This window comes from Symphodus melops, assembly GCF_947650265.1.
Source record: "Symphodus melops genome assembly, chromosome: 13".
NCBI lineage: Eukaryota > Metazoa > Chordata > Actinopteri > Labriformes > Labridae > Symphodus > Symphodus melops.
Window position 1 is genome coordinate 23,060,092 of NC_136703.1, and position 22,825 is coordinate 23,082,916.

General features: G+C 41.6%; 2 protein-coding genes across 3 annotated transcripts; one reads left to right on the forward strand and one right to left on the reverse strand.

Moving 5' to 3' along the window:
* The first annotated feature begins 632 nt into the window (after positions 1-632).
* ptpn22 (protein tyrosine phosphatase non-receptor type 22) lies at positions 633-13,631 on the forward strand. Of its 2 annotated transcripts, none has more exons than XM_079359774.1 (26): positions 633-939; positions 2,263-2,371; positions 2,848-2,924; positions 3,050-3,145; positions 3,843-3,881; positions 4,100-4,171; positions 4,359-4,418; positions 4,628-4,770; positions 7,054-7,120; positions 7,215-7,292; positions 7,465-7,551; positions 8,009-8,534; positions 8,622-8,708; positions 9,525-9,602; positions 9,811-9,882; positions 9,987-10,123; positions 10,385-10,412; positions 10,633-10,731; positions 10,889-10,957; positions 11,052-11,185; positions 11,605-11,632; positions 12,190-12,252; positions 12,464-12,567; positions 12,661-12,691; positions 12,781-12,867; positions 12,961-13,631. In XM_079359774.1, exons 1-26 carry the CDS (start codon positions 838-840, stop codon positions 13,017-13,019), a joined length of 2,532 nt encoding a protein of 843 aa, XP_079215900.1. In that variant the 5' UTR covers positions 633-837; the 3' UTR covers positions 13,020-13,631. The 2 variants fall into 2 exon arrangements, with proteins under 2 accessions (XP_079215900.1, XP_079215901.1); XM_079359775.1 differs by having other exon boundaries at positions 10,636-10,731.
* Positions 13,632-15,174: 1,543 nt separating this feature from the next.
* Positions 15,175-22,383, reverse strand: rsbn1 (round spermatid basic protein 1). Its single transcript, XM_079358627.1, has 7 exons — positions 21,661-22,383; positions 20,660-21,267; positions 18,956-19,093; positions 18,417-18,559; positions 17,430-17,597; positions 16,494-16,602; positions 15,175-16,378 (listed from the first exon to the last, which is right to left on the reverse strand). Exons 1-7 carry the CDS (start codon positions 22,364-22,366, stop codon positions 15,845-15,847), a joined length of 2,406 nt encoding a protein of 801 aa, XP_079214753.1. The 5' UTR covers positions 22,367-22,383; the 3' UTR covers positions 15,175-15,844.
* Positions 22,384-22,825: the final 442 nt, after the last annotated feature.

The following is a 22,825-nucleotide window of genomic DNA, read 5'->3' on the forward strand; positions in this document are numbered from 1 at the left end:
ATTTAGTGACTGACTTTATTTGATTACTGTGTATTTACTTAAATAATATCAAGCCCAGCACAAAACAAAAGCAAAAAACGAAGAACATTACAAAGTCAGGACACAGTAATAACTTAAAGTCGACATAGATTGTAGAAACATAAAGAAATAAACCACCCTGATGTTTCTTTTAAGCTCTAGAAAACAAACTTGTCCAACACAGGATTTGTTTTGTGGGCATCAAGTCAGTAATGAAGAAACCCTGACAGTTCAGTTGGTTCCTGCTGTGATCAGAACATCAGGATTTTCAGGATTCCCACACACACTGTGTCTTCACCACTCCTTCTGTCTCCATCCCTCCCCGCATGATCCCTGCTCCACTCCTCTTGTGCGTCCTGAATGTTGTCCAACCGGCTAGACGTCTTGTACTGCACTCTGATTTTAGGCAGGAACAGCTGTTGTTGCCTCTGTTTATGCATAAGTGCGTGTCCCACTCTATTTGTGGGTGTTTCCCTCTCATTCCCTCTCTGTGACACCCTCGCATAATCAAATTGGGTGACTTTAGGACCCTGTGAGAGACACCCATGGGGGCGTGGCAACATTTCTAATCTGACCACAGAACCTGTTAGCTTACTCTTGCTTCCTCTAAGACACTTCACATGTTCCCTCGCAATAGTTCCTGGATTTGACAGTTGCATTAGAGAAGTGCTCTCTGTGTCTGTGCAAAACGGCGGCTGAAGTGCCACCACCCTTAAAGCAAAGCCTCGGTCAACTCTGATCCATGACCCCGAGACGAGGACCTCTGTGTCCTGACATGCCTCTGGAAGGTGTCCCACCTCTGGAAGAGTACAGCCAACCATGGGGCATCAAGCCGGGATATTAAGGAGCTTCCTGGCCCAACTGGAGACACAGGAGTCTTTGGGCAGGGAGGCACCCAATGGCATAGTTGGGGAGTTTACGGTAAGTTTTTGCTGCTTTTTAGGAGGTGTGTTATGGAAGAGGGCTTTCATTTGAACATCAATAGACAAGATATCTGTTTGTTTGTTCTACTGGTTTAAAACGTGATCGATTCGGGGAAGTAAAGTGCTGTTAATGTTTCATGGCTTCAGTGCCACTTTTGAGCTTCCTCTTTACTCTGATGTTCGCCTGAACAAGGAAGACCAGTATGTATTCATGTAACAAGCAACAGGCATTATTGACGTCTTCAATTTGGGCGGCTCTGGCTCAGTGGGTAGAGTTGTCGTCTCTCAATTGGAAGGTCAAGGGTTTGATGCCCTGCTCCCGCGAGCAACATGTCTGTTGTGTCTGCATGTCCATCCACTCCACAAACTCATGTATATGCACTAAAAAAAAAACCTCTTGAACCCTCAGATGACATCATCTGTGGCCTGCTGCCATGGCGATGAGTGACATGCCATGCCTCAGGGCAGCACCGTGTGCTTCACATGCTGTCTTTTCTGCTGTCATGTAGCATCTACCCAGACCACTCCAGAGGAAAGGGGTCCGTTGCATCACTTCCTGTGTGAACAAAAAGCACTCTGTGGTGTGACAGTGCAGATGGTCTGCAAGGCCTTCAGCAGACTGTTTGGTTCTGAGGAGCGCTGGCCTCTGAACAAAAAGACCAGTGTCTGAAGAAAAATGCTGTAAAGCATGGACGAGCCCATGTCTTTAATCTTAGAGTCAAACCCTCTGTGCAGTACATTCTAGATGGAAACCCTTTCAGTTTTTATGCCATCGTGTGAGTTTCTGGTTCAGTGAGTCATAGATTCTAGTCATCTGGGGCTGAATCATTAGAACGCTGCCTGTTTGACCAACGTGCAACAGGTCACATTCATTTGCAAACATTTTGCCCCTTTTTTTCTCCAAACTGAACATGTTGAAACCACACCAAAGAAGCCAGTATTTAAGGCTAGACTAGCAACAGTCATTTACTATTGATTGCTTTCAGATGGGGACCCTTTAAGGAGGATTCAAACTGTCATTGCCGATTTAGCAAATTACTGCTGTGGTTTAAAGTTTGGAAGCCCTCCACCCAAAGCAGTTACCTGCCCTGCATGTTGTCAATCGGCACCGCTGAACTTAACCTCTCTGAACCTAAAACCACATCAATCTTCATCAACTTTTCTTTGACCAATTAGAGAAACTTTTCAAAAAGTATCATAAAGAACAGGAGGACAAGCTGGTTGTTTTGCGACATTCACATGGCTGTCAAGTATTATAACTAGAATACTGTAACTAAATCATCAACAGGTAAATTAAATGTCTTTCATGTTTTTTTTTCAGAGGTTGAAAAGCCAGTCGACGAAGTATCGCACAGACAGAACCTACCCCACAAAGACAGCAGAAAAGCAGGAAAACATCAAGAAGAACCGATACAAGGACATCGTTCCCTGTAAGACTTTTTTTTCATCATAGATTTGTAAAAATAAGTGTTGTGCGTTTATACTTCTGCAAACAATGATAGGTGTGATTCTGCATCAGGGGACTTGACAGTTCACATGTTACAAAGAAACTGTGAGACAGATAAAGGGATCTTGAGCTCACGGTGTCTATGTGCTGCATGACATGTATTGATGATACTGTTCAAAGAAATTAATAATTAATAATGACCTGCATGGGGGTATGGGTAAAGAATCAGGTAAATTGTAAGTAATTTAAAGGTCGAATTAAAGTTCCACTTGCTCTTTTCTTATATTTCATTATCATTTTTGAAATGGGAATATATCAAGAAAAAGTACAAATTCTGTTGTGTTTTATTCTATTTTATTGTTGATGCCACAATGTGTTATATCTGTTTTGTGGGTATATTATGTATAATGAGTGCTGAGTTGAGCAACATATGACAGCTTCTTATTCATTTCCTGTTAGTTGACCACACGAGAGTGAAGCTCACTCTCATCACGTCGAAAAATGACACCGACTACATCAACGCCAGTTTCATCAAGGTGAACTACAATATGTTTTCATGAATGTGTTTTTGTACCTTCGTGTAAGTAATGTTTGTTTGGTAAATTTAACTGAAATCGTCTTGACAATAAAAAGATAATGATGAGCTGTGCTCTATCTTCAGGGAGTGTCGGGCTCTAGGGCCTACATTGCTACTCAGGGTCCCCTGCCTCACTCAGTCTTGGACTTCTTGAGGATGCTTTGGGAGTATAAGATACAGGTAACACAAAATGTTTCAGTACGATCCGCTTTTAGCATGCTTTGTTGTTATAGAAACATTGTAGGAGCTGTCTTGCTACATAAAATGATCTTTGACCTCCTTTGTCACCTGTTAAAGGAGACATATTATCCCCCTTTTTCACCTCTTCAAACAGTCCCCATGTGGTCTAAATAAAACATCTGCACTGTGTTTTGGTCTAAATAAAACATGAATCAAGCACCAGAGGAGGTTTGTGACCCTGTAGAAACCAGCTTTTCTGAATGCTCCGTTTTGGTGTGTGTCTCTTTAAATGCAATGAGCCAACCCTGAGTTTTCCCGGTAGACATCACTCCTTCGCTAGCTACAATAAAAATAGAGGACCTGTGCAAAAGTGTTGCTCTAGTCTCAGGTTGGAGACCACTGGTGGAGATACCAGGGGAGGGGAGGGGATGAGATTTTTTTTTTTTTTTTTACCAGAATCTCACTGTGACATCACAATGGGAGCAAATTTGAAACAGGGCATTTTTCTCTGTGTTGTAAGACTTAGAAACTGAACACAAACAAAGATGATGGGTTTATTTCACATTATGTGGATCAGCATAGACCCTCAAGTTACCCTAATATAGGTTCAAAAATACTGTAAATGTTAATTTTTTACAATATGTCCCCCTTTAAAATATGTTAATTTTAATGTTTTTTTTTTTTTTTCTGGCACTAGGTTGTAGTGATGGCCTGTCGAGAATTTGAGATGGGAAAGGTAACACTGTTTTTCCTTCATTTTCACTTTTTTTTTTTCTCAGCAGATAAACTGTGTTCCTCATCATCCCTGCACTATGTATATGTTTACGTTCGGCTACACAAAGCACTTAGTCATTGTATGTGAGGATTTTATGCAATAACTGGAGTTATTTAGCTGTGTTTGTGAGTAGCTGAAAAGCTTCATAAAAGACATAGTGCCTCTTCATGTTTTTCTAGAAAAAGTGTGAGCGGTACTGGCCAGAGAAACAAGAGCAGCCATTCGTGTGTGAGCCCTTTACAGTTTACTGTGTGAGTATTTTCATTACCACTGTCACACATTGCACTGTTAAAAACATACAGTAGGCTAACTCATCATCCACCTATTTTAACACTGTCTGTCATACTGTCATTTTTTATACTTATATTAAAGCTCACTATATTTCTATTTCCTTCAATGACAAATAAATAAACATTATGGTTTAACACTTTTTTACAGGATTCTGAGGAACCTAAAGGAGATTATCTGACAAGGACTTTACGGCTGACTTATTGCAATGTAAGTAGTGTTTATACCCTGACAGTGGAGACAACTGAGGGTGTAATTCTGCTTAGACAAACCAGACATGATCATCTGACTTAATGTTATTTGATGGACCAAAACCAGCTTTTGAAATCTCAACTAATGTGCTCATCTCAAACATTCTTCAGAAATGTTGTCTAGACATATACTGAATTAACTATCTACCGTGCTTTCATTTTCGACAGGTTAGCCGAACTTTGAAACAGCTGCACTACGTCAACTGGCCCGATCACGGTGTACCAAACTCCATCCCTCCCATCCTCGATATGTTGTATGAGATGCGTACGGAGCAGCCTCATGATGACGTCCCCATCTGCATCCACTGCAGGTCAGGCAGAGCTAAACTTTACATAAATCATAATCATTTAATCTATTATGAATCATTTTAGGTCATGAGCAGCATATACTGTACTTCATAACAATTGCTGACAAATCATTTGGGAGAACTGGACCATTGAAAAGGCCTTTGAAAAGATTTTAAACATCCTGACAGAAAGTGCAAATGGGGGTGATGCTTCAGTCAAGTCACAATTAATCCCACTGTGCTAACAGACTGTCAAAACTATAAGTGGCATGAGACATGACATACAATTGTATTTATATGTATTTATTAACAATCTGGATACCATAACACGTATCTGATGTAAGATTAGAAAATGTTTGGGGCTGAATCAAGGACGTCAGGCCTTTGAGTAAATAAATCTTTGAAAAATCAAGGGCATAGATTAAATCTACAGAAATAACTGTATGAAAAGACACAAAGGCTATGTTTTTCAACCTTAAAAATCTGGCAAAAGCCAACGAAATTATTGCCTTTCTGACACAAAAATAGGACATGCCTGCCTTGGTCTTTTGCAATCACGGCTCCTGAAGCGGTCTCTTCTCTGAACTTGCCGAAGTAACAAGTAAACTGACTGCAGCGGCCATATTTGTGGAAACCCCTTTACATGACTATTGGACACCTTGTGTGAATAAACAACTCTTAAACAAATGTAAAGCATAACTTACAGTGTGATATAAGTCAAGCTCGTAATCATTAATTCTACAATTAATAAGTAATGCTTATAATTTTTACCCTGATAAATACCATGAGGATGTATTGCATGCAAGCATGTTATACTGTATATGTCTCTCACCCAAGGTTTCACGGGTTATGCACCTCCCCTCTTTTTTGAGACAGGAAGTGTATTTGGTTGGGTGGCTAAAGGCCCTCTATATTTTGAAGTCTACATGTAAGCATTTCCTCTGTTTCTCTCCACCACCTATGCTGTGGCTCATTTAAAACTCACACCTACCGTACCGACTGTTTTACACTCAGCTAAGCTACCATGTTCTTATATCTGTCTCTGTGAATCAGTGCAAAACAATGCTACTAGATATTTATTTGTGTGCACCAGCCCCTGTGAGTGACTAGCAATCAGTACAGGGTGTACACCGCCTCTCACCCAATGATAGCTGGGTCCAGCTCCCCCGTGACCCCAAATGTGAAAAACAGTATACTGTAGATAATGGAAGTCAAACAAATCCCTCACTGTGAGTCTTTCCACTGGAAAATGTGAACAAGCGCAGACACTTACTCGGTGGCAATGACTACAAGCATTACAAATTACTGTTTGAAATGAAGCATCTAGACTAAGGCGGTCTTGTTTGCTTTCAAAGGTCACAAGGAGGCATCAGTATTGATTTCAGTCTGTTTTATAACCAGCTGAGAGTTTATCACTGGAGCTTTAAAATACATTTGTAGCTGATTTTTTATTAGTTTTTTTTTTTTTTTTTAAATGTGTGAGCTTACAATGTGCAGATGTTTTTTTATGACTAAGTTACTTTGCTGTATAAGTTAAGTAACTATTCAAACATAGTGGTAAAATGTTATCAGAAACCTGCCATGACACGTTCGTGTCATTTCGAAAAGGATGTGTCACAGAAGGAATGTTGAGTCGGTGGCTCAACCAGCCTTCACAACAGACAGTCGCTCAAATTATGAGTTATGTCAACGCTAGACAGCTGCTAGGAACACAAAACGTTGTCAAAGGCTTTTTACTGGAAATTGTGACTTTATTACGATATCAAAAACAACTCATCTAATGGTATAACCCTTGTTCTGCTGTGGCTGAAGGAGCCATTTCTTGCCTGTCTGTGCGAATTTAAAACTGACATTATAAACTTCACTAATTATTTTCCTCATGCTCTTTGCTTTAGATTACATTTAGCGTTCTGGCATAACGTATGATGGCTGTCAGATGTTTTATCAATTACACATTTTTTCCTTTTTTCTTTGGATCCTTTGCTTTGCTTGCTTATTTGACAGTACTTTTTTTTCCACTCAGAATAGCAATTTGTATGTACAAATATAATGTACAGACGTGTAAATGCTGCCAGCTGTATGTGCAATTTGGGAAAGTGCATAACTATCAGTTCTAGAAAATCAGGGCAATAAAACATAGAGTTTAAACATTTGTTGTTTGCAAATGATGCCCAGGTTTTCTTCTTTAAGTCTGATATAAGGAATAATAACTTAAGGTATTGTGTTGAAATCTATCTCATTATGTTTTCATGCCGAACATTATTAAGATGAGGGGTTAAAACGTGACATTTCCTGTTGTGTTTTCAGTGCCGGCTGTGGGAGAACAGGAGCCCTCTGTGTGATAGATTATACTTGGAACATGCTGAAGAAAAAGGTCAGATATTCTTGCTCAGCTTCTCTCTCATTATTTACCAGAGTACAAATCATGTTAATATTTAAGTTGTACTGACTAGCATGCTTGTTTTTAGATGATCACTGCAGACTTCAATATTTATGATTTGGTTCAAAACATGAGAACCCAGAGACCCTCGCTGGTGCAAACCAAGGTAGCTTCTGTTTTTTGTGTTAACAAAGCGTCAAATGTAACACATCTTCTAACAAGCAGAACCACATTTCTGTTGCTTCCTTCTATCAAAGATCTTTTGATGATTCGTGTTTTGTGTGTCATGCCTGCTGGCCATGTTACTAACAGAGCAGGTTTCTGTTCTTAACCCTCAGGAACAATATGAGCTGGTCTACAGAACCATCAGGTTACTGTTTGAGAGGTATCTGCAGTTCGTGGATGCACAGACCCAAAGAAATGAGGTAAGTTATCTGGAACATGACCCTGTGTCTGAGTCATATAAAAACAGGCTGTGGAAATGTGTGGTACTCCCACCAATTGACAAGCACCACCGTAAGAATCAACTGAGCAGCTGTGGTTTCAGTGACATTGCCATTAAAGGCAGTCACATGAACTGAGTGGAAAATAATCAAATAGCAACTGGGTGATTCAAAACTGCACCAATACCAATATGGCTACACTAATTGAAGCGAAACTCAAAATGTAACCAACAGTTAAAGCCACTGCACACCCAAACATGAACCGCATAATGACACAATTTCGGGTCTTTTGTACATTAGTAAGCATCACAGTACCCAGCAAAACCCCATGGATAGTACAGTCACACTTTCAAAAAATAAGCATTTTACGCATATGTACATATATGTAATAATTTAGCAAAAACTTACATGACTTCCACTCTCCTGTTCACCTGCCCAGGTGACTATGGTCCCGTCCACTATCACGCCTGACACTGAAAGCGAGCTCTCTGACCTGCGTGAGGAATTGGATTTGCGACCACAATTCCAGCACCTGCTTGATGAAGAAAGGGATATTCTACCACAGCAAAACACTCTTTTAGCCTCCGACTCAGAAAATCTCAACGCTCCAAGAACCCAGGACACACAGAGGGAGCAGCAGCAACTGGACCAACTTCGATACCTTCCAGAAACTCTCGCCACATCCGAGGATCCCCAGCGGAGACCAAGGAGCTCGCCTGATGTAATCCAAGCAGTTGATGAGAGTGATAACATGCCATTACTAAACACTTCACCTGCTGTGGCAGAAGCCATTTGTCTGATGGTAGAGGACCCCTACTTTGATGGCACACTGAGCTCCCCTTCATCAGAGGAGCCACCATTGGGCTCCAAAGACAATTCCAAAGATTTGACAGATAACTCAGTCTTCAGCACGCCATCATTGCGTCTCAATGACCAGACTATGGAGCTCAACTCTCACACTTCAGGTAAACAGTTATGTATTTTATTGTGTAAAGCGCTGGTGTAGTGTTTGATTTGGGAAATATTTATATAAAGTGATTCAAATTTTTTAGGTACTGTTGAAGTTCATACAAATGAGGAAGCCGCACCTCCTCTACCTCAACGAACCCCTGAATCCTACATACTGGCCATTGACACAGGTTGGTGTTTTCAGTGTCAATAGAAGCGCAGGAATTAGTCCATTACCTCGTGGTAATCTTGCACGCTCCATGTGAGCAGTCAAAAGTCCTCATCGCAGCAGTTGCTGCATGTCTTCCCCAACTCTCTCCTCGTCTCTTTTCAGCTGTCCAATCCAAAGAAGGATAAATATAAAAACGCCCCCAAAAAAATGACTTTAAACAGTGTAGGATTAGCTTATTATTAGTCTTATTTTGAAAAGTTCTGGTGTCCTTGAATTTGTTGTTTCACCATTATTGGCATGATGACCATTTATCCCCAATGTCATGTAAATAGCACAGAACTCTAAATGAGTAATCTATACTGTAAGTCGAGTAGACATATGTGGAGCTATCTTACAATCATTGTCATTTTGCCTCACATTGATTAATGTTAACATGAAAAAAACAACAACTCATACCAGGCCTATACTGTATTATTTACAAATCATTTGGTAGCATACATCTGGCCATTTTCTAAAAAGCACATTACATGTTTGATCATCTTTGAGCTTCCACTAGCTAACAGCTAATGCTAGCATCCAACTACATCCTAGCTATAGACTGTATAAAACATGGAAGATGTTTTAGTGATGTTAGCTACTGGTTTCTGAAGAGGAGATTTGAAGCCAAATGATGGTGGTCATCATAGAAGAAAAGCTAACCATAAAGGATTCAAGTCTCCAGCTACAGAATGTTAACATTGATAACAGCCATCTGAGTCTCAGAAGTCCTATTATGTGGAGTCAACTCTTGATAATTTCCTCGACAGATGTGAACATTGTATATTTTGTCGTCTAGAGCGCCCAGATCCCTGTGAGAAGTTACTGGTAATCATTCCACCCAATGCTGCTGCTGAGGCCGTCAGGGAGTTAGGAGGTGAGTTAAAAATAGACGTGCTAATAGCATGATGGACAAATGTCCTGGTGTTCTACATGTAAGCCAGTGATTATTAATATTATATGATGTATTATTGTGTTAAATGCATTCAATCATTTTGGCAAAGTAGGTGTGACTTGTGTGATGTTTAAATGTTGTTGACACTGACAAAATGGAAACTATGATGTGTGCATGTTTATTTTCCCAGGTAGCCCCCCCTCACCTGTCCCGTCCCTCCCAGAGAGAACCCCAGAATCCTTTGAGCTTCCCATCGATCAAGGTAATGTAACAAGTGCCACAACAATAAACTAACAGGTAACTCTGACTAGTAGGTTTTTAATTTAATAGAAAGTGTTGAAGTGGATCATTCTCATTTCATTTCAGCTCCTGTGGAGCAGAGGTTAGAGATAAAGCCAAAAGTGAACCAGAACAGGATAGGCACGTCTTCAGAATGGTCTGGAAACTCAAAGCAAGCTCCCACTGCAGATCAGAATGAAACCAAATCATGGACGAGGAGTAAGGTGAGATAATGCCTCTTCATTTGGCTGAGGTGTTACTTCCCGTAAGTTAGTTTGCGTAAAGCTCTTACATTAACTGAGCTAATATAGTTCTTTCTAGTCTTCTGACTCCTCAAAGTGCTTTCACACCTCCTGTCACACTTACACATTCACACACTGATGGCAGAGGTTGCTCTGTAAAGGGACTGTTTGCTTTAATCTCATATCACACTGTGGACAACAGAAACAAAATTACAGTTGTGTAACAGATTTTCTTTCTTGCAGAGCCTCAAAGTAAAAATGACCTTCACAGGTAGGATATTTACTCTAACAATGTTTAGAACAAGTATTTAAGTGTACTTCTTTGTCATTTAAGTCAGCACAGCATTAACTCCTTTATGTTTTTTTTAGCCATGAATAATAAATCCAGCTGTATGCATCTTGCAGCTGATCTATAAACTTAGGATATTGCTTCATGTCATTGTGGAACACTTCATGTTTAGAAAATATTAATTATGTTCTTTTGCTGTCAGTAGCTCCAGCAACACAACCTGATCTTGCATCAAAACCAATGAACCTCCAGCCGTACTGCCCACCTCTGGACCCCATACCTCCCTCGCTGCCTCATCAAAGTAAGCTCTACTGAATGTCCACCATTATAGTCTTGTTTTTGTTTTGCCATGAGACAAATCCAAAGGGACACACATTTATGTTGCATTTAAAAAGTATCCACATGTATAAGATCACGAACCCCTGCTACAGTCAATGTTTTGTGAATTGATTACACAGCTGAGGAGTGCCTGACTCCTCCCCTTCCTGAGCGTACCTCAGAGTCCTTCATCATTAACGCAGGAGACGGTGAGGGTCCTATTCCCATCTTTCAAAGACAACAATTTTAGCTCCTGCAGCAGTGCTTTTTTTTTAATTTCGGCGCTATTTTCGTACCCAACAGTTCAGGAGATATCGGCTGTCACACTGCAGCGCTCGGAATCGACACGTCTCTCATCAAGGCCCAACTCATCATCCGAGCGAAACAGCCCCTCTCAGCCCAGGAGGTTCCTCGATGTAGTTATGAGCAGAAGCAAGGTAAAAACACGACAGCTGCTATTTTCAGTGGACTGTCCGGAAAAACTGACACACACACACAAAACACATTCATGGTTGAACGTTTTCTAATATTCCCTTCCCCTTTGTTCATTATGATAAATTAATGAAGCATTACTTCTGTTGAATGGGCCAAAACAGCTTTCTAAAAGACAAAGACTTTTCATTTTCTTCTTTCCTTTTTCAGAGCACATGAGTTATTCATTTCTGTCAGGACCTTAAGACCATTTCAAAAAGTGTATCTGGAGAAAATGACCAACTCTGCCTTTAAGTTTCTTTAAATCATTTCAGAGACTAATTGTTGCTGCTTCACTTCCCTCACTGCTGTCACACTCACAAATAACTTTGAATCATTTATTTCAGTAACATTTAAATTCCTTCTTTCAATTGTGTCCCCCCAGAGTGTTCGAGCTAAAAGTTCAACACAAGGTAAGCAGTTTTATCTCACATGAAGAGACTTCTTCCACTTCTGCTTTCATTTTATGTGGCCTGCCAGTTACAGATAAAAACACCAAAACCACCCGCATGTCCGCTCATCTCTCTTTACGGCTGCCATTTGCAAATCACTTGAGTGCCTCCACTGAGTGAAACCTTCAAAACTTTAGAATCCCCTGATCATTGATATTTAATGTCACGCTGTTGACATAATAATGTCACTAAACAGGCCAATGAGTTTCCCCCCACCGCTGTTAGATTGTGTGCTTGGTTGTTGTTTTCAAATCCTTTTTGTCACTTTTTGTAAGGTTGAATTGTTTCGTTTGTTGTCTACCTACTGAACACGATGCAAGTTAAAAATATTCATTAAAATTAAAAAAAAAGAAAAGAAGTAAATTACCAATTCTGACCACTAGAAGGCAAACTTTAGAAAACCAGGAAATGAAAAAGAGAATTTGATTGGTAAAATGTGAAAGTTTTTGATTGTATAGTTCAGGATTTACATGATTAGGTTTTTGTCAGGGTGATTGGATCATTTTGTCTTCTTGCAGAGCCCCTCACTGCAGTTCAGCAGATCACCCCACCCTCTGTGGTCAGAGCGGAAGCAGGAAGTGGTGAGTTGGTTCAGACATTAAAGTCGCTTCACAAACACAGTAGCCTCTCTCACATGTTCTTAAACTGTAACTGGTTATTTCTGATCTGAATCAATAGTACATGGGTTGATATTTATACTTCTCACTAAGCATTGATGTATCATTCACAAGGGGAAGATATGGTCAGCTTCAAACGATAACGTCTCTTCCTTTCTGTTGCTGTGTTCATTAGCACAAGTGGAGCATGATGTGAACCGCAGAGGTTCGCTGAACACGGAGCTATCAGGAAACAAAGCAGACAAAAGCAACGAGAAGGGCATCATGACTCGATCGAAGGTAACACGTCGCATACAGCAAGATGATAGCGTCAAGACGAAACAAAACAAACGTCCATTTATTCTGTTTTTGCCGCTTTTTTTTCCCCTTTAGAGTTTGAAGTTTTTCAGACATAAACAAAAACGTAAGTTATACAATTATTTTATTTGCTCAATAAATAAAAAATGAAAAAATTAAATGAATTAAAAAAAAAAAACTGTCTTATGTTCTCAGCTAAAACTTCCTCTTCAACACCGCCCACTCAACCTGGTACTCCAGCGCCAGCGTCATACAGTGCCTCACCCTCACTGTTCAGATTTAGTAGGCGTGCCTCTACTTTAATCTTGCATCAATACTGTATAATACTATTAGCATTGTGTAGTCAAATATTGTGTGTCTCTGCTCATTTCACAGGCTTTGGGACCCGTTTTGGAAAGCCAAAGGGACCCAGGAATTATCCAGAGACGTGGTAAACATGAAAGCCGGAGCTGATGATAATACATCCAAACGTAGAAGACTTGGGACAGTTGGAAGTATTTTATAAGTACCTCATGGAGATACTGTTTCAGGACCACACAAGGCCGCCTCTCGGTGTATGGCGCAGCACATTCGCACCTCCAACAGAGAGCAGAGAGCGCCTTGAGACCAGCTCTGATACTTTTTCATTCTGAATGTATGTTGATTTTAATTATTGATTGATTGCTTGATTCGTGCCTTGAAGAACCTAGACAGCTTCTTGGACCGATGACTTGGATGTTTGAACAAAAATTCTGAAAGTATTTCCTTGAAGTTAAACTGGCGTGTGAGTAAAAATATTTTTTGGCGTGTGTGTGTTTGGATTTAAGAAAATGGGCACATCTAATTCAGCAGGACACTTGTTCTGTTATAGAAACAAAATAATGTTTTCCATGTGCTGGACGCAGTTTGGTTTCGATGCTTGGATCTCATATCCATCAGCATCAAGAGTCATCAAAAGGAAATAAGGTACCATGAATGTGATAAATATTGATAATGTATATCATGCAAAAACATGTTGCAGATGGTTCTTATGAACAAATTATTTATTAAAAAAGGTAAAGAAATTATATGATTTTAATCTCAATGTTTTTCTGCTTCACAAGTCATTAAGAATGTCGAAATATTGATTTAAGGGAAGAATGTGGGTCTATTCTCCGTAAATTTCTCTCGAAGTTGTGACTGTCGACAATCAGCTAGAATCGTGACTCCCGCTAGCTGTCCTGTTGTCGGAGCCGTGTCTACTTCATGTTTGCAAGGATGCGATGACCTCGTTTATGACGCTGTTTCAGTCAAAGACTAGAGAAAAGAGAAGAACATAGCCTACTCACTGCTAATTTGGACGTCACTTAAGTGTGTTTAGATCACAGTCAGTCTCTTTCAAAGTATGTGCAAAATGAAGCTACGAGCTAATCAAAGTTTGCTAACATTAGCCTGCTAACGCTGCAGGACACGGGCGATTACAGCTCAAACAAAGGACAATTTTGTCAGCTGCTTGCACAGATTATGGTGCTTCACAACGCCTTTGCATGTAAGTATTTAAAATGAAGCTAACGTATACAATACAAGGCACTAAGAGGCAGTGAGTCAGTCATACAACTTCCCTTTTTTATAGATGACTGCATGTGATCATATCTTCAGCGAGGTTCAGGCTGACTGCAAATCGCATTCTCCACATCAGAAATGTGGGTGGCATTGTCCAAGTAAAGATCAATCTATGGATAGAAATTCACTTCTTGTGATTAACAGAACAATATTATAGTTTTGCAGGAGGCCTTTTTTCAAGAAAAAAGAAAAAGGCCTCAAACCTTCAACATAAAAACTTACAGTTACATTAAAAATATGAACTGACCCTTTCACAACATTGCTATGAAGATCACAAATTGCATCTTCCGGGTTTGTTTCTTTGACTGCTTAAAAAGATGGAGGACATGAAAGCTTACCAAAACCGTTGGAGCTCCCCCTGCTGACTGGCTGCAGTATAGGTCATAAACTCCCCTCTGGCATGTCAACAGATGGGACATATTGACAAGCTAGAAAAATATGAACGCACATACACATTTTTCTCAAACTCATCTGTTTTGAAATGTTCTTTCTCGGCATCTGATACTATAATTGGTGTAGAATGATTTGATTGACAGCTCTGTTGATGAATGCAGCTTCTGTGACGCTTTGATTCACAGCGTAGAGGAGGATCAGCGAGAGCAAACGTAGAAACAATAAACAGCAGAGTCGATAACCGTGAGTGTCTGCTTCGAACCGACACACGAATCTGCTCTGCTCGTGGACTGAGGGATCTTTGTTGTCTGGTATAGATAAGCTCAAAGTGTGTTTTTGTATAGTGGATGGGGCAGGATGTCAATACCAAGGAAGAGTCTGTACTGTGCAACTCTGGCTAGGGAAGGGGATCGATGCCTGGCTCTATACAGCACTGGGCTTTACATTATCAAAATCCCTTCAGAGAGGGACATTTAGGTTTTGTTAAGAAACTTGAATAAATTCAGTTTTTGGAGGGAAAATGTGTTTGTTTTGTTTTTCGAATATAGAGCAACGTCCTACTGGTCTTGTCTTTCCACCAAATAATAATAAAAACAAAAACTATTGACAGTGGTATTTATAAAGACCTGGTTTATTAAGGACTTGATAATGGTATCAATATCAAGAAGACTAATGATTCACATGTATTTACTTGACTTCACCAGCTCTATGTTTCAGCTCCCGTCACATGGGGGTGTTTTGGCTTTATTTCTGTACAACAGAAGAAAGTGAAGACGTTGTTCATCTTTATACACAGTCAGTAGAACACTTAATTTAGATGCTTCTGTCAATGAAATAAATAAAACAGTAAAATGAGAGTACCATGCTTCCAGAGTAATGTGAACTATCATTCTGCAAATTAAACTCTCATCATGTCATCGAACAAGTCCACCATTCGAGCCTGGACAATAAATAAAAAAAATGTTCTCTTCTTGTAGGAGTGGCAACTTGTTTTATCAGTCTACAAATAAGAGTTTCTTTGTTACATGATACAAACAACGACACACACCTTCCAAATGAGAACGAGGACAGTTCCAGTTAAAGTGCTATATATATATATATATAAAAAAAAATCCTACGTCCTACATTAAAGCCAAGTATATGTTTGCTGAAACAAACAAAAAAAACTCTCAGTTAACATTTAAAGATTTAAAAATTTGTGAAGAATAATTTAAGTTGAAAAGCTTCCGTGACGGACGCCGGGTCAGTTCAAGTCTACGACTCAAGGAGAAAGAGAGCTCGTGGGTCATTTGGGGAACTCTGCAGTGTGGCTGAGATTAGGAAGAGAGGCCTCTTTTGATGGCGTACATCCGGAGTGGATTGGTTCCAAAGAGAGGTGAGGATTCTGGTATGTTCGTGGCAGGTGAGCAGATTTGGTTGGCTGTGGAGGGGCTGGCTGAGGCTCCTTTGGAGGTGTTGCCGGCCTCTGGAACTCTGGTTCTTCATTTTTAGCCACGCCTCCTCTGATGTTGTCTCCCTGCTGCCGTGCGCACGGGGTTACCGTGGTGTCGGGCCGGGCGGGGGAAGAAAAAGAGACTCGTCCTGAGGTGGGGCTGAGATCATTGGGCTGCTGCTCCTCTTCCTTGACGCTCTCCTTTGGGTGGTACTGTTTGAGGCGGATGTGCCAGGCCAGGCTGCAGACCGCAGACACCGTCTTAAACTGGTGGATGACGTTCCTCGGTATGAAGTAGATGTCGTCGTCACAGAGCTGGACACGCACATAGCGGATCCCTTCCCTTCTTAGCTGGTTGAGCTTGGCATCATCGACCCACTGGACACACTGCATGAAGACACATGCGAGTTAGGTGTGATAGCGTTGACAGTAAAAAAAAAAAAAAAAACCTGAGACAAGACACACAAAAATTCCAGGTATCGGACTAAATTCCAGTTGTCACCTGAGACACAGGAGGCTCATACAGATCCAGCTGCAGCATCTGGACAACTTCATTGAAGTCCCCGGCTTGGAAACACACAACGTCTTTAGTAATCCGAGGTCGGTTGTTCCTGCGACACGTTACAAAAAAGACAAACAGCTCACTGAGGTATCCTAGATGATTTCAGAGAGACGACCTTCTCTGTTGCAAAGATATTTATTGAACAATTGAACGAATGACACCGAGCAACAATGAGCGCCGAGGTCTGCAGAGCCCAGAACTGAACAAGACACAAATACACATTTGCTTCTCATTGTGATTTTCCTCCCCCTGGTGGATCTTATTAACACTCTCAACACTTCCTGTTTGAACATCAGCATGTCGCATCTGTCGCTCACACTGAAGTATCCAATGGTTAGGTTTTCACCGCTTCTGGTCACTCAGCATGAATCCCCCACATATTTGACAACTTAATGTTATGCAAACCAAAAACAATCTTTTCCTTGTGATAAGCTGCACTTTTACATCATTGCAAACATTCATGAGTAGGTCTAACTTGTTACTTGGGTGTTAAAGCGTTTACAGTCACGGCTCTCACAATCTGGATGACTTGTGTGAGTCCAACAGAGCTGCAAACTGCCATTTTTAAAGTCTCACTTATCTGGAGGAGCTTGTTTGTGATTCCAGTCGATTTTTTATGGTGTTTATACCATTTTTTTAAATTTATTTTGCGCTTTTTATACCTTTTTTTTTTTAGAGACAGGACAGTGGATCGAGCATCAACCGCTAGGCCACCGGCGCCCCTTGTATTTATTTTTTTCTCCTTTAAAACACTTGGATAACGTTTTTTCCCCCCACTTTCTTTAAGTGTCAACTTTTCCCCCTACAGCATTATTACTACTACAGCATTCATTGTTACGTTCAGTATACTTCTTTTAAAACAGAAAAGATACTCACCATTCTCCAAAGTGCACTGCCTTCAGGACTCCTACAGCAGCCGTGCTCTGCCAGTCAAAACTCTGTCCCACATGGTCAGCGTGGGCTTTAGTCCGGTCCTCGAACAGAACCTCTCGGGGTTCACTGGCCCTCGGCAGATAGTGCAGATTCTTTATCTCGTTCATTGATCTACGCAAAAAGATCGTACTTACAGTATGTTGCTTAAATGTCCAGTCTGTCACTGAAGACTCTTTGGATATTTGGAAACAGTAGGGCATCATCTCTGTTAATAGATCAAGTATTTCCCATATTTGAAACAGAGCTTGAACGATTAATCACCCAGCTGATATTATCAAGTCGATATGAGTGTATCCAGTGACGGGAGGTATCGCCTCATTTTATCGCAATTATGCACCAATAATACACAATTTCTTTGTATTACACCAGCAGTTCTCTTTCTCCCAGCAGAGGGCGCAATTTGGATTACACTCCAGAGTGTCAAGTGGTAATTCACATGTGCTGTTACTTTGCAGTTGAATGACCATCTTGTCTCCATTATACATAGATCGGCTGTGAAAGTCCCATGTTGGTCGGGCCTTACTTTGAACAGCTCGGATCTAAACTCACTTTACCACAATCGCACCAATGTTAAATTATTGCATCAAAACTAAGGCCTCATAATTTCCTAACTCACCTGAGGAGCCACCCACACAGTCTCTGTTTTCCAATGAGCCTTCAAAGAGGGGGACCATATCATAACTTTCAGAACCACTCCTTTGAAAATCTTACGCCACCATTATTCCTAAGTCACGCTCTCTGCGACGTTCCCAGACGTCGGACTCAAGCTGGAACAAATCTCACCCGCCTCTTTTAGCACACTCATTCTGTCCACCTATAGGAGCCCAACCTTCCAAACACTATCTGATGTTTTACAAAATGACCGTCCAACCCGGTCCCATGATTGCCGTGGCGTTGAGAGCGCGGACGCTGTGCTTGCTGGGGTCGTACCTGCGTCTTTTGAAAGGAGACTTGGGCATGTCAGCAGTGGGAACCATCTGTTCTCCAGGTCGCACCCACATGATGGGCCCGTCGTCACTCTGAGAGCGACAGTCCAGCTTGAGACTGGAGAGGCTTCCCCATGGCAGAGTCATCTGGGGACACACACACGCACACGCGCACACACACACACACACACACACACACACACACACACACACAGCTGTGAGTTTAAAAGTTATGCAGATTTCCTGAACATGGCTGTGAGTGATTGTTACTTTAACCAGTAAAAACAATACAAATGGGTTTAAATTAGGAACGATAATGTGTTTTTCATGAAACTTATTGATTACCAGCAGCCATGTCAGAACACACTATGTGCAATTTAGTTTTCCATTATTAATATGAAATGAAAAGAACAGCGAGGCCTCAGTTCAAGTGGAGTTTGCGGCTTGTACTGGCAGAAACATGCTGTTCTCAGCAGGATGTGGCCTCACGTCGTTAATCGAGCTACACTACAAACGTTTCAAATGAACAAATCTTTCTCTGACCTTTAGAAAAGGCGACTCCTCCAGCATGTCGAGGAACTCTGGGAAATAGTCTCCGACTTCCTCGTCCACGGCTCCAACCAAGCTGATCTGTCTCATGGGTCCGGACCGGAACGTTCCTGAACTGTACGTCCGGCTCACCTAGGACGAGGAGACACACATGTTGTCTGTTTAACTGAAAACAACAAATAACATGTCATGATATCCTGTCAGATCATTACTGTTGTCTGGAGATCTGTTTGCAGGTTACTGTATAAAAAGGTTTCTCGAATGTAACCAGAGCAAGGCCTTCTGTGTGCACGTGTATGTGCAGCATTGAACCTGTAAAGTGCAGCATTGAAACAACAGCAGTCACTCTGCTCTCACAGCATCAATTTATTCTGTGGATGCTCGAGTGGTGAAGTGATCAAACGCAGGCTGCTCTCCCTCTGTATGCACAGAACACTGCTGAGCTCTCTGCACATCTAACATCCCGCATGCAAACATCCCGGCCTGTGTTTTCCTCCTCTCTCTGCCGCGCATAAAGAGTGTGTATTATTCTGTGCGGAGCAAACGCGGCTCCATTTGATCCATTTAAGAACAGCAGCAGGTTTTATATTGAACAGTAACCTTTAGACTGAGCCAAGCACTGGGTGGTAAAACACCTGAAGTCATTCCTGCCTACAGGACCAAAGTACTCACGTAACATGTCAGTCACTTGGATTAAGCATCCACTGATAAACATAATATACAGGTTTAAAACTGTTAAACGTTCTACATGTCATTAAAAAGGTGAAGATAATCTGTGCTCCTCAAAGTTTGAATTAGTTTTAAAAAAAGGTTTCCATGACATCTCACATGACATCATGAAGCCCATGACTGAACTCATGACACCAAAATAAAGTTTTAGAACGTCCTTTCTAAACAAAAGCATGCTAACTCAAGCCTGTCTATTTTAACTGAACCTTTGTTTAACAACTCAAGCAGGAGTAGAGTCCGACCGATCCATCTGTCAGCCGATATTAGCGCATCGTCTGACTATCTGTATCGGCTAATTTTATCACACAAACGCGTCAAGATTACGAGATTTATCCACCAGTTAAAACGTTTATTTATTTTAGTTGATTACGCTGGCAGTATTTTTCCTGGCTGTCACCAGCAGAGGGCACTGTATGAATTGCAACAAGCGGTATCAATCTTCAAGATTTAAGAAATCACTAATTGATTCTAAGACATCGGATGATTAAAAATGAAAGTAATAATTTATCATAGCCTCTGTGTACGAGGTGCAAAGTGACTTTGCTAAGCTGTCCTGTTCTTAGCCTATTTAACTGGCATCAAGGACGCAAAGAAGTGGAATTGAAGCTTAGTCCAAAGGCAACTTTACCTGGTTGACTATGTTTTACTAACTGATGAACACAGAAGTTGACTTTTTTTCCCCCTCTGTCCACCAGTTTAGAATTAGAATTCTTTTTAAGATCATTTTTTTAATGATCTTAAAAAGGAGCCACAGGTCAGATTTGAACTCGCTTGCTCCGTACATGGGGCGCTCACTCACTAGACTACCTGGGCACAGTTGTAGAAATACCTTTGATCAAATTTATAAAGGAAACGTACAAGATTATTTAAATCACCACTAAGTGAGTGATAATTTGATCACAAGTTGAAACAAATAGGATTTGGGTTGTGATTAAGATGCAGGTTTTTTTCAGTGCCGGTCACACGTACCTGAGAGTGAAAGTTAGCAATGGTGGTTGTCTCGATGTCTTTCTTGCCCATGATCTCCATCTTGACCGGTGTGTTGGGGAAGTTGAAGGCGAAGTAGTCCAGGAAGTCTGGCAGGTAAGCAGCCGCACTGTGAACCACCGCCAGCGCATAGATGGCTGCACCTCTGGGCCTCTCAGCAAACGCCAGCTCCAGAAACTCCTGTGCGAAACACTCCATCTGAGCCGGACTCAGACACGCCAACTCATCGGCGTAGGCGTGCAGAACCGACCCTCCACCGTTGGCTTGCCTTTCCACATGCATGAAGCGCCCGTAGGTGCCCGTCTGGAGACAGGAGCTGCGGATGGAGTGATCCTGGTGGGAGAGGAAGGGGACGTGTTCCAGTTTGAGAGGGTGGAGGCGGGGTTGGTGGGCGTCAACGGGGTCCCTGCATGGGTGCCGATTGTTCTCAAGCTTCAGGGCTGGATCCGTCTGCACCGCCTTGTTGTGCGTGTGTCGGACCTTTTTGGCGTCGCGCTCTTCCTCCCTGTGCTTCTTCTTCCTCTTCTTCTTCCTCAGGAGATATTCCTCCAGTGTCAGCGACTTCACGTTCTCGTTGTTGGGCCTCGGCTCTACAGGTGCAGAAGTAGGTCAGAGGAGCAGGCTGCATTTAATGTTTACAAGAGGCTGAATTATTCTCTTCACTTAACAGAAAAGATGATTACAGCTCGCTGATTTACAATAATGTTGGACAGGAGTTATGAACTTGTTCAATATCATGCACAATGACATTTTTGGTCTCTCAAAACAAGAAACCCAATCAATAATTGTTCGATACTTACTGTATTTTAAACTATTTGACACATAAAGAGGTCATGTATACGTTAAAGTGGGGACTGATATTTTTTATATAATAGGTTCTTTGGAAACCTCTTGCTACTGCCCCCATTTTTGAAAACACTAAAAACACATTTTCTCACAGCATACAACCTCTTTATTACATGCACAAGGTAATAAAAACTCACCTTTCTTTTTCTTCACTTCAACGTGTTTCACATTTGTCTCTGCATTTTCCTTCTTCGGCTTCACTTTCAGCTCTTTGTCCCGGTGCGTTTCTTTAAAATCCTGGGCTTTGGCCTTGAGCATTTTGAGGGGTGTGAAAGTGAATAGCGCAGGTGGCTCGGAGGACGAGGGGGCCCCTCGCTTCTTCTGCAGCTGCTCCGGTACCTTCCGCGCAGCAGGAGGCAAAGACGGTTGCAGGTTCTGCTTGGTGCCGTTGATGAGGTCGGGATGATGGTGGTGGCTGGGCTGATGTTTGTGCAGGACATGTTGGTCTGCGTTAAAGTTGTGCGCTTTGGGTTTCTGCTGCAGCTGGTGCGGCGGGTGGCTCCGGTGCTCGGCGTGTTGGTGGTGATGATGATGATGATGGAGCTTCACTTTCTTCGCTTCTTTCTCGCACCGCTCCCGTTTGACAGCTGACAGCGACAGCGACAGGTCCCGTTTCTTCTTCTTCTTCTTCTCCTTCGTGTGTCTGTCAAGACTGTCCCTGAGCCTTTCTTCTTCTTCTACTCTCGCACGGAGCAAGTCCACCTGAGCTGCCATCTTCGCACGTACGGTACATTTAAAGCGCTCGGAATGCCTACTGCGCAGGTTCAAGAAGAAAATGTAGTCCTGTAGTGCCATGTTTGTAGTTTGTGTCCTCCTTTTGAAGCGACTGCGCACGCGTAGCATGTGGGCGTGTGGGTAATGTAGGTTTTTGCCGTCGCAAAGCAACACGGGAGAAGGAGTTACTACTGTGCTGAAGGCGTGCAGATTCGCACGCACTCACTTTTGCCCAGCTGACGTCATAGTTGTTTGATCGACCGCCACGAGAGGGCAGTATTTCATCATTTAAAGAGTGACACAATCCTTGATCAGGTCCTCATGTGTCCTCTTTTTCCCCACTGCAGGTCCCCATTTTACCAACAAAATAATCTTCTGTCTTCAAATACTTAGATGCATAAAGGAACAAATCTAGTGAGTATTTTTAAACTTTAGGCTTTTAACACAAAATTATCTGATTATTTCCCGTCCTTCCATGCCTAAATATTATCACAAAAAAAATCTGTCTTTTGCGACACAAAGAGGACCGTCCTGCACTATAGGACCAACTATGAGAGGACACGGTTTCATTTCACAAAGACAGACTGC

Coding starts and splice junctions, on each gene's coding strand:
- ptpn22 (XM_079359774.1), top strand. CDS start 838: ATGGGGCATCAAGCCGGGATATTAAGGAGCTTCCTGGCCCAACTGGAG. Junction 8,709..9,524: donor CATACTGGCCATTGACACAG/GTTGGTGTTTTC, acceptor TTTGTCGTCTAG/AGCGCCCAGATCCCTGTGAG. Junction 11,186..11,604: donor TAGTTATGAGCAGAAGCAAG/GTAAAAACACGA, acceptor GTGTCCCCCCAG/AGTGTTCGAGCTAAAAGTTC.
- rsbn1 (XM_079358627.1), bottom strand. CDS start 22,366: ATGCTACGCGTGCGCAGTCGCTTCAAAAGGAGGACACAAACTACAAAC. Junction 17,598..18,416: donor TCTCCTTTCAAAAGACGCAG/GTACGACCCCAG, acceptor CTTTTTGCGTAG/ATCAATGAACGAGATAAAGA. Junction 16,603..17,429: donor GCAGTGCACTTTGGAGAATG/GTGAGTATCTTT, acceptor AACGTGTCGCAG/GAACAACCGACCTCGGATTA.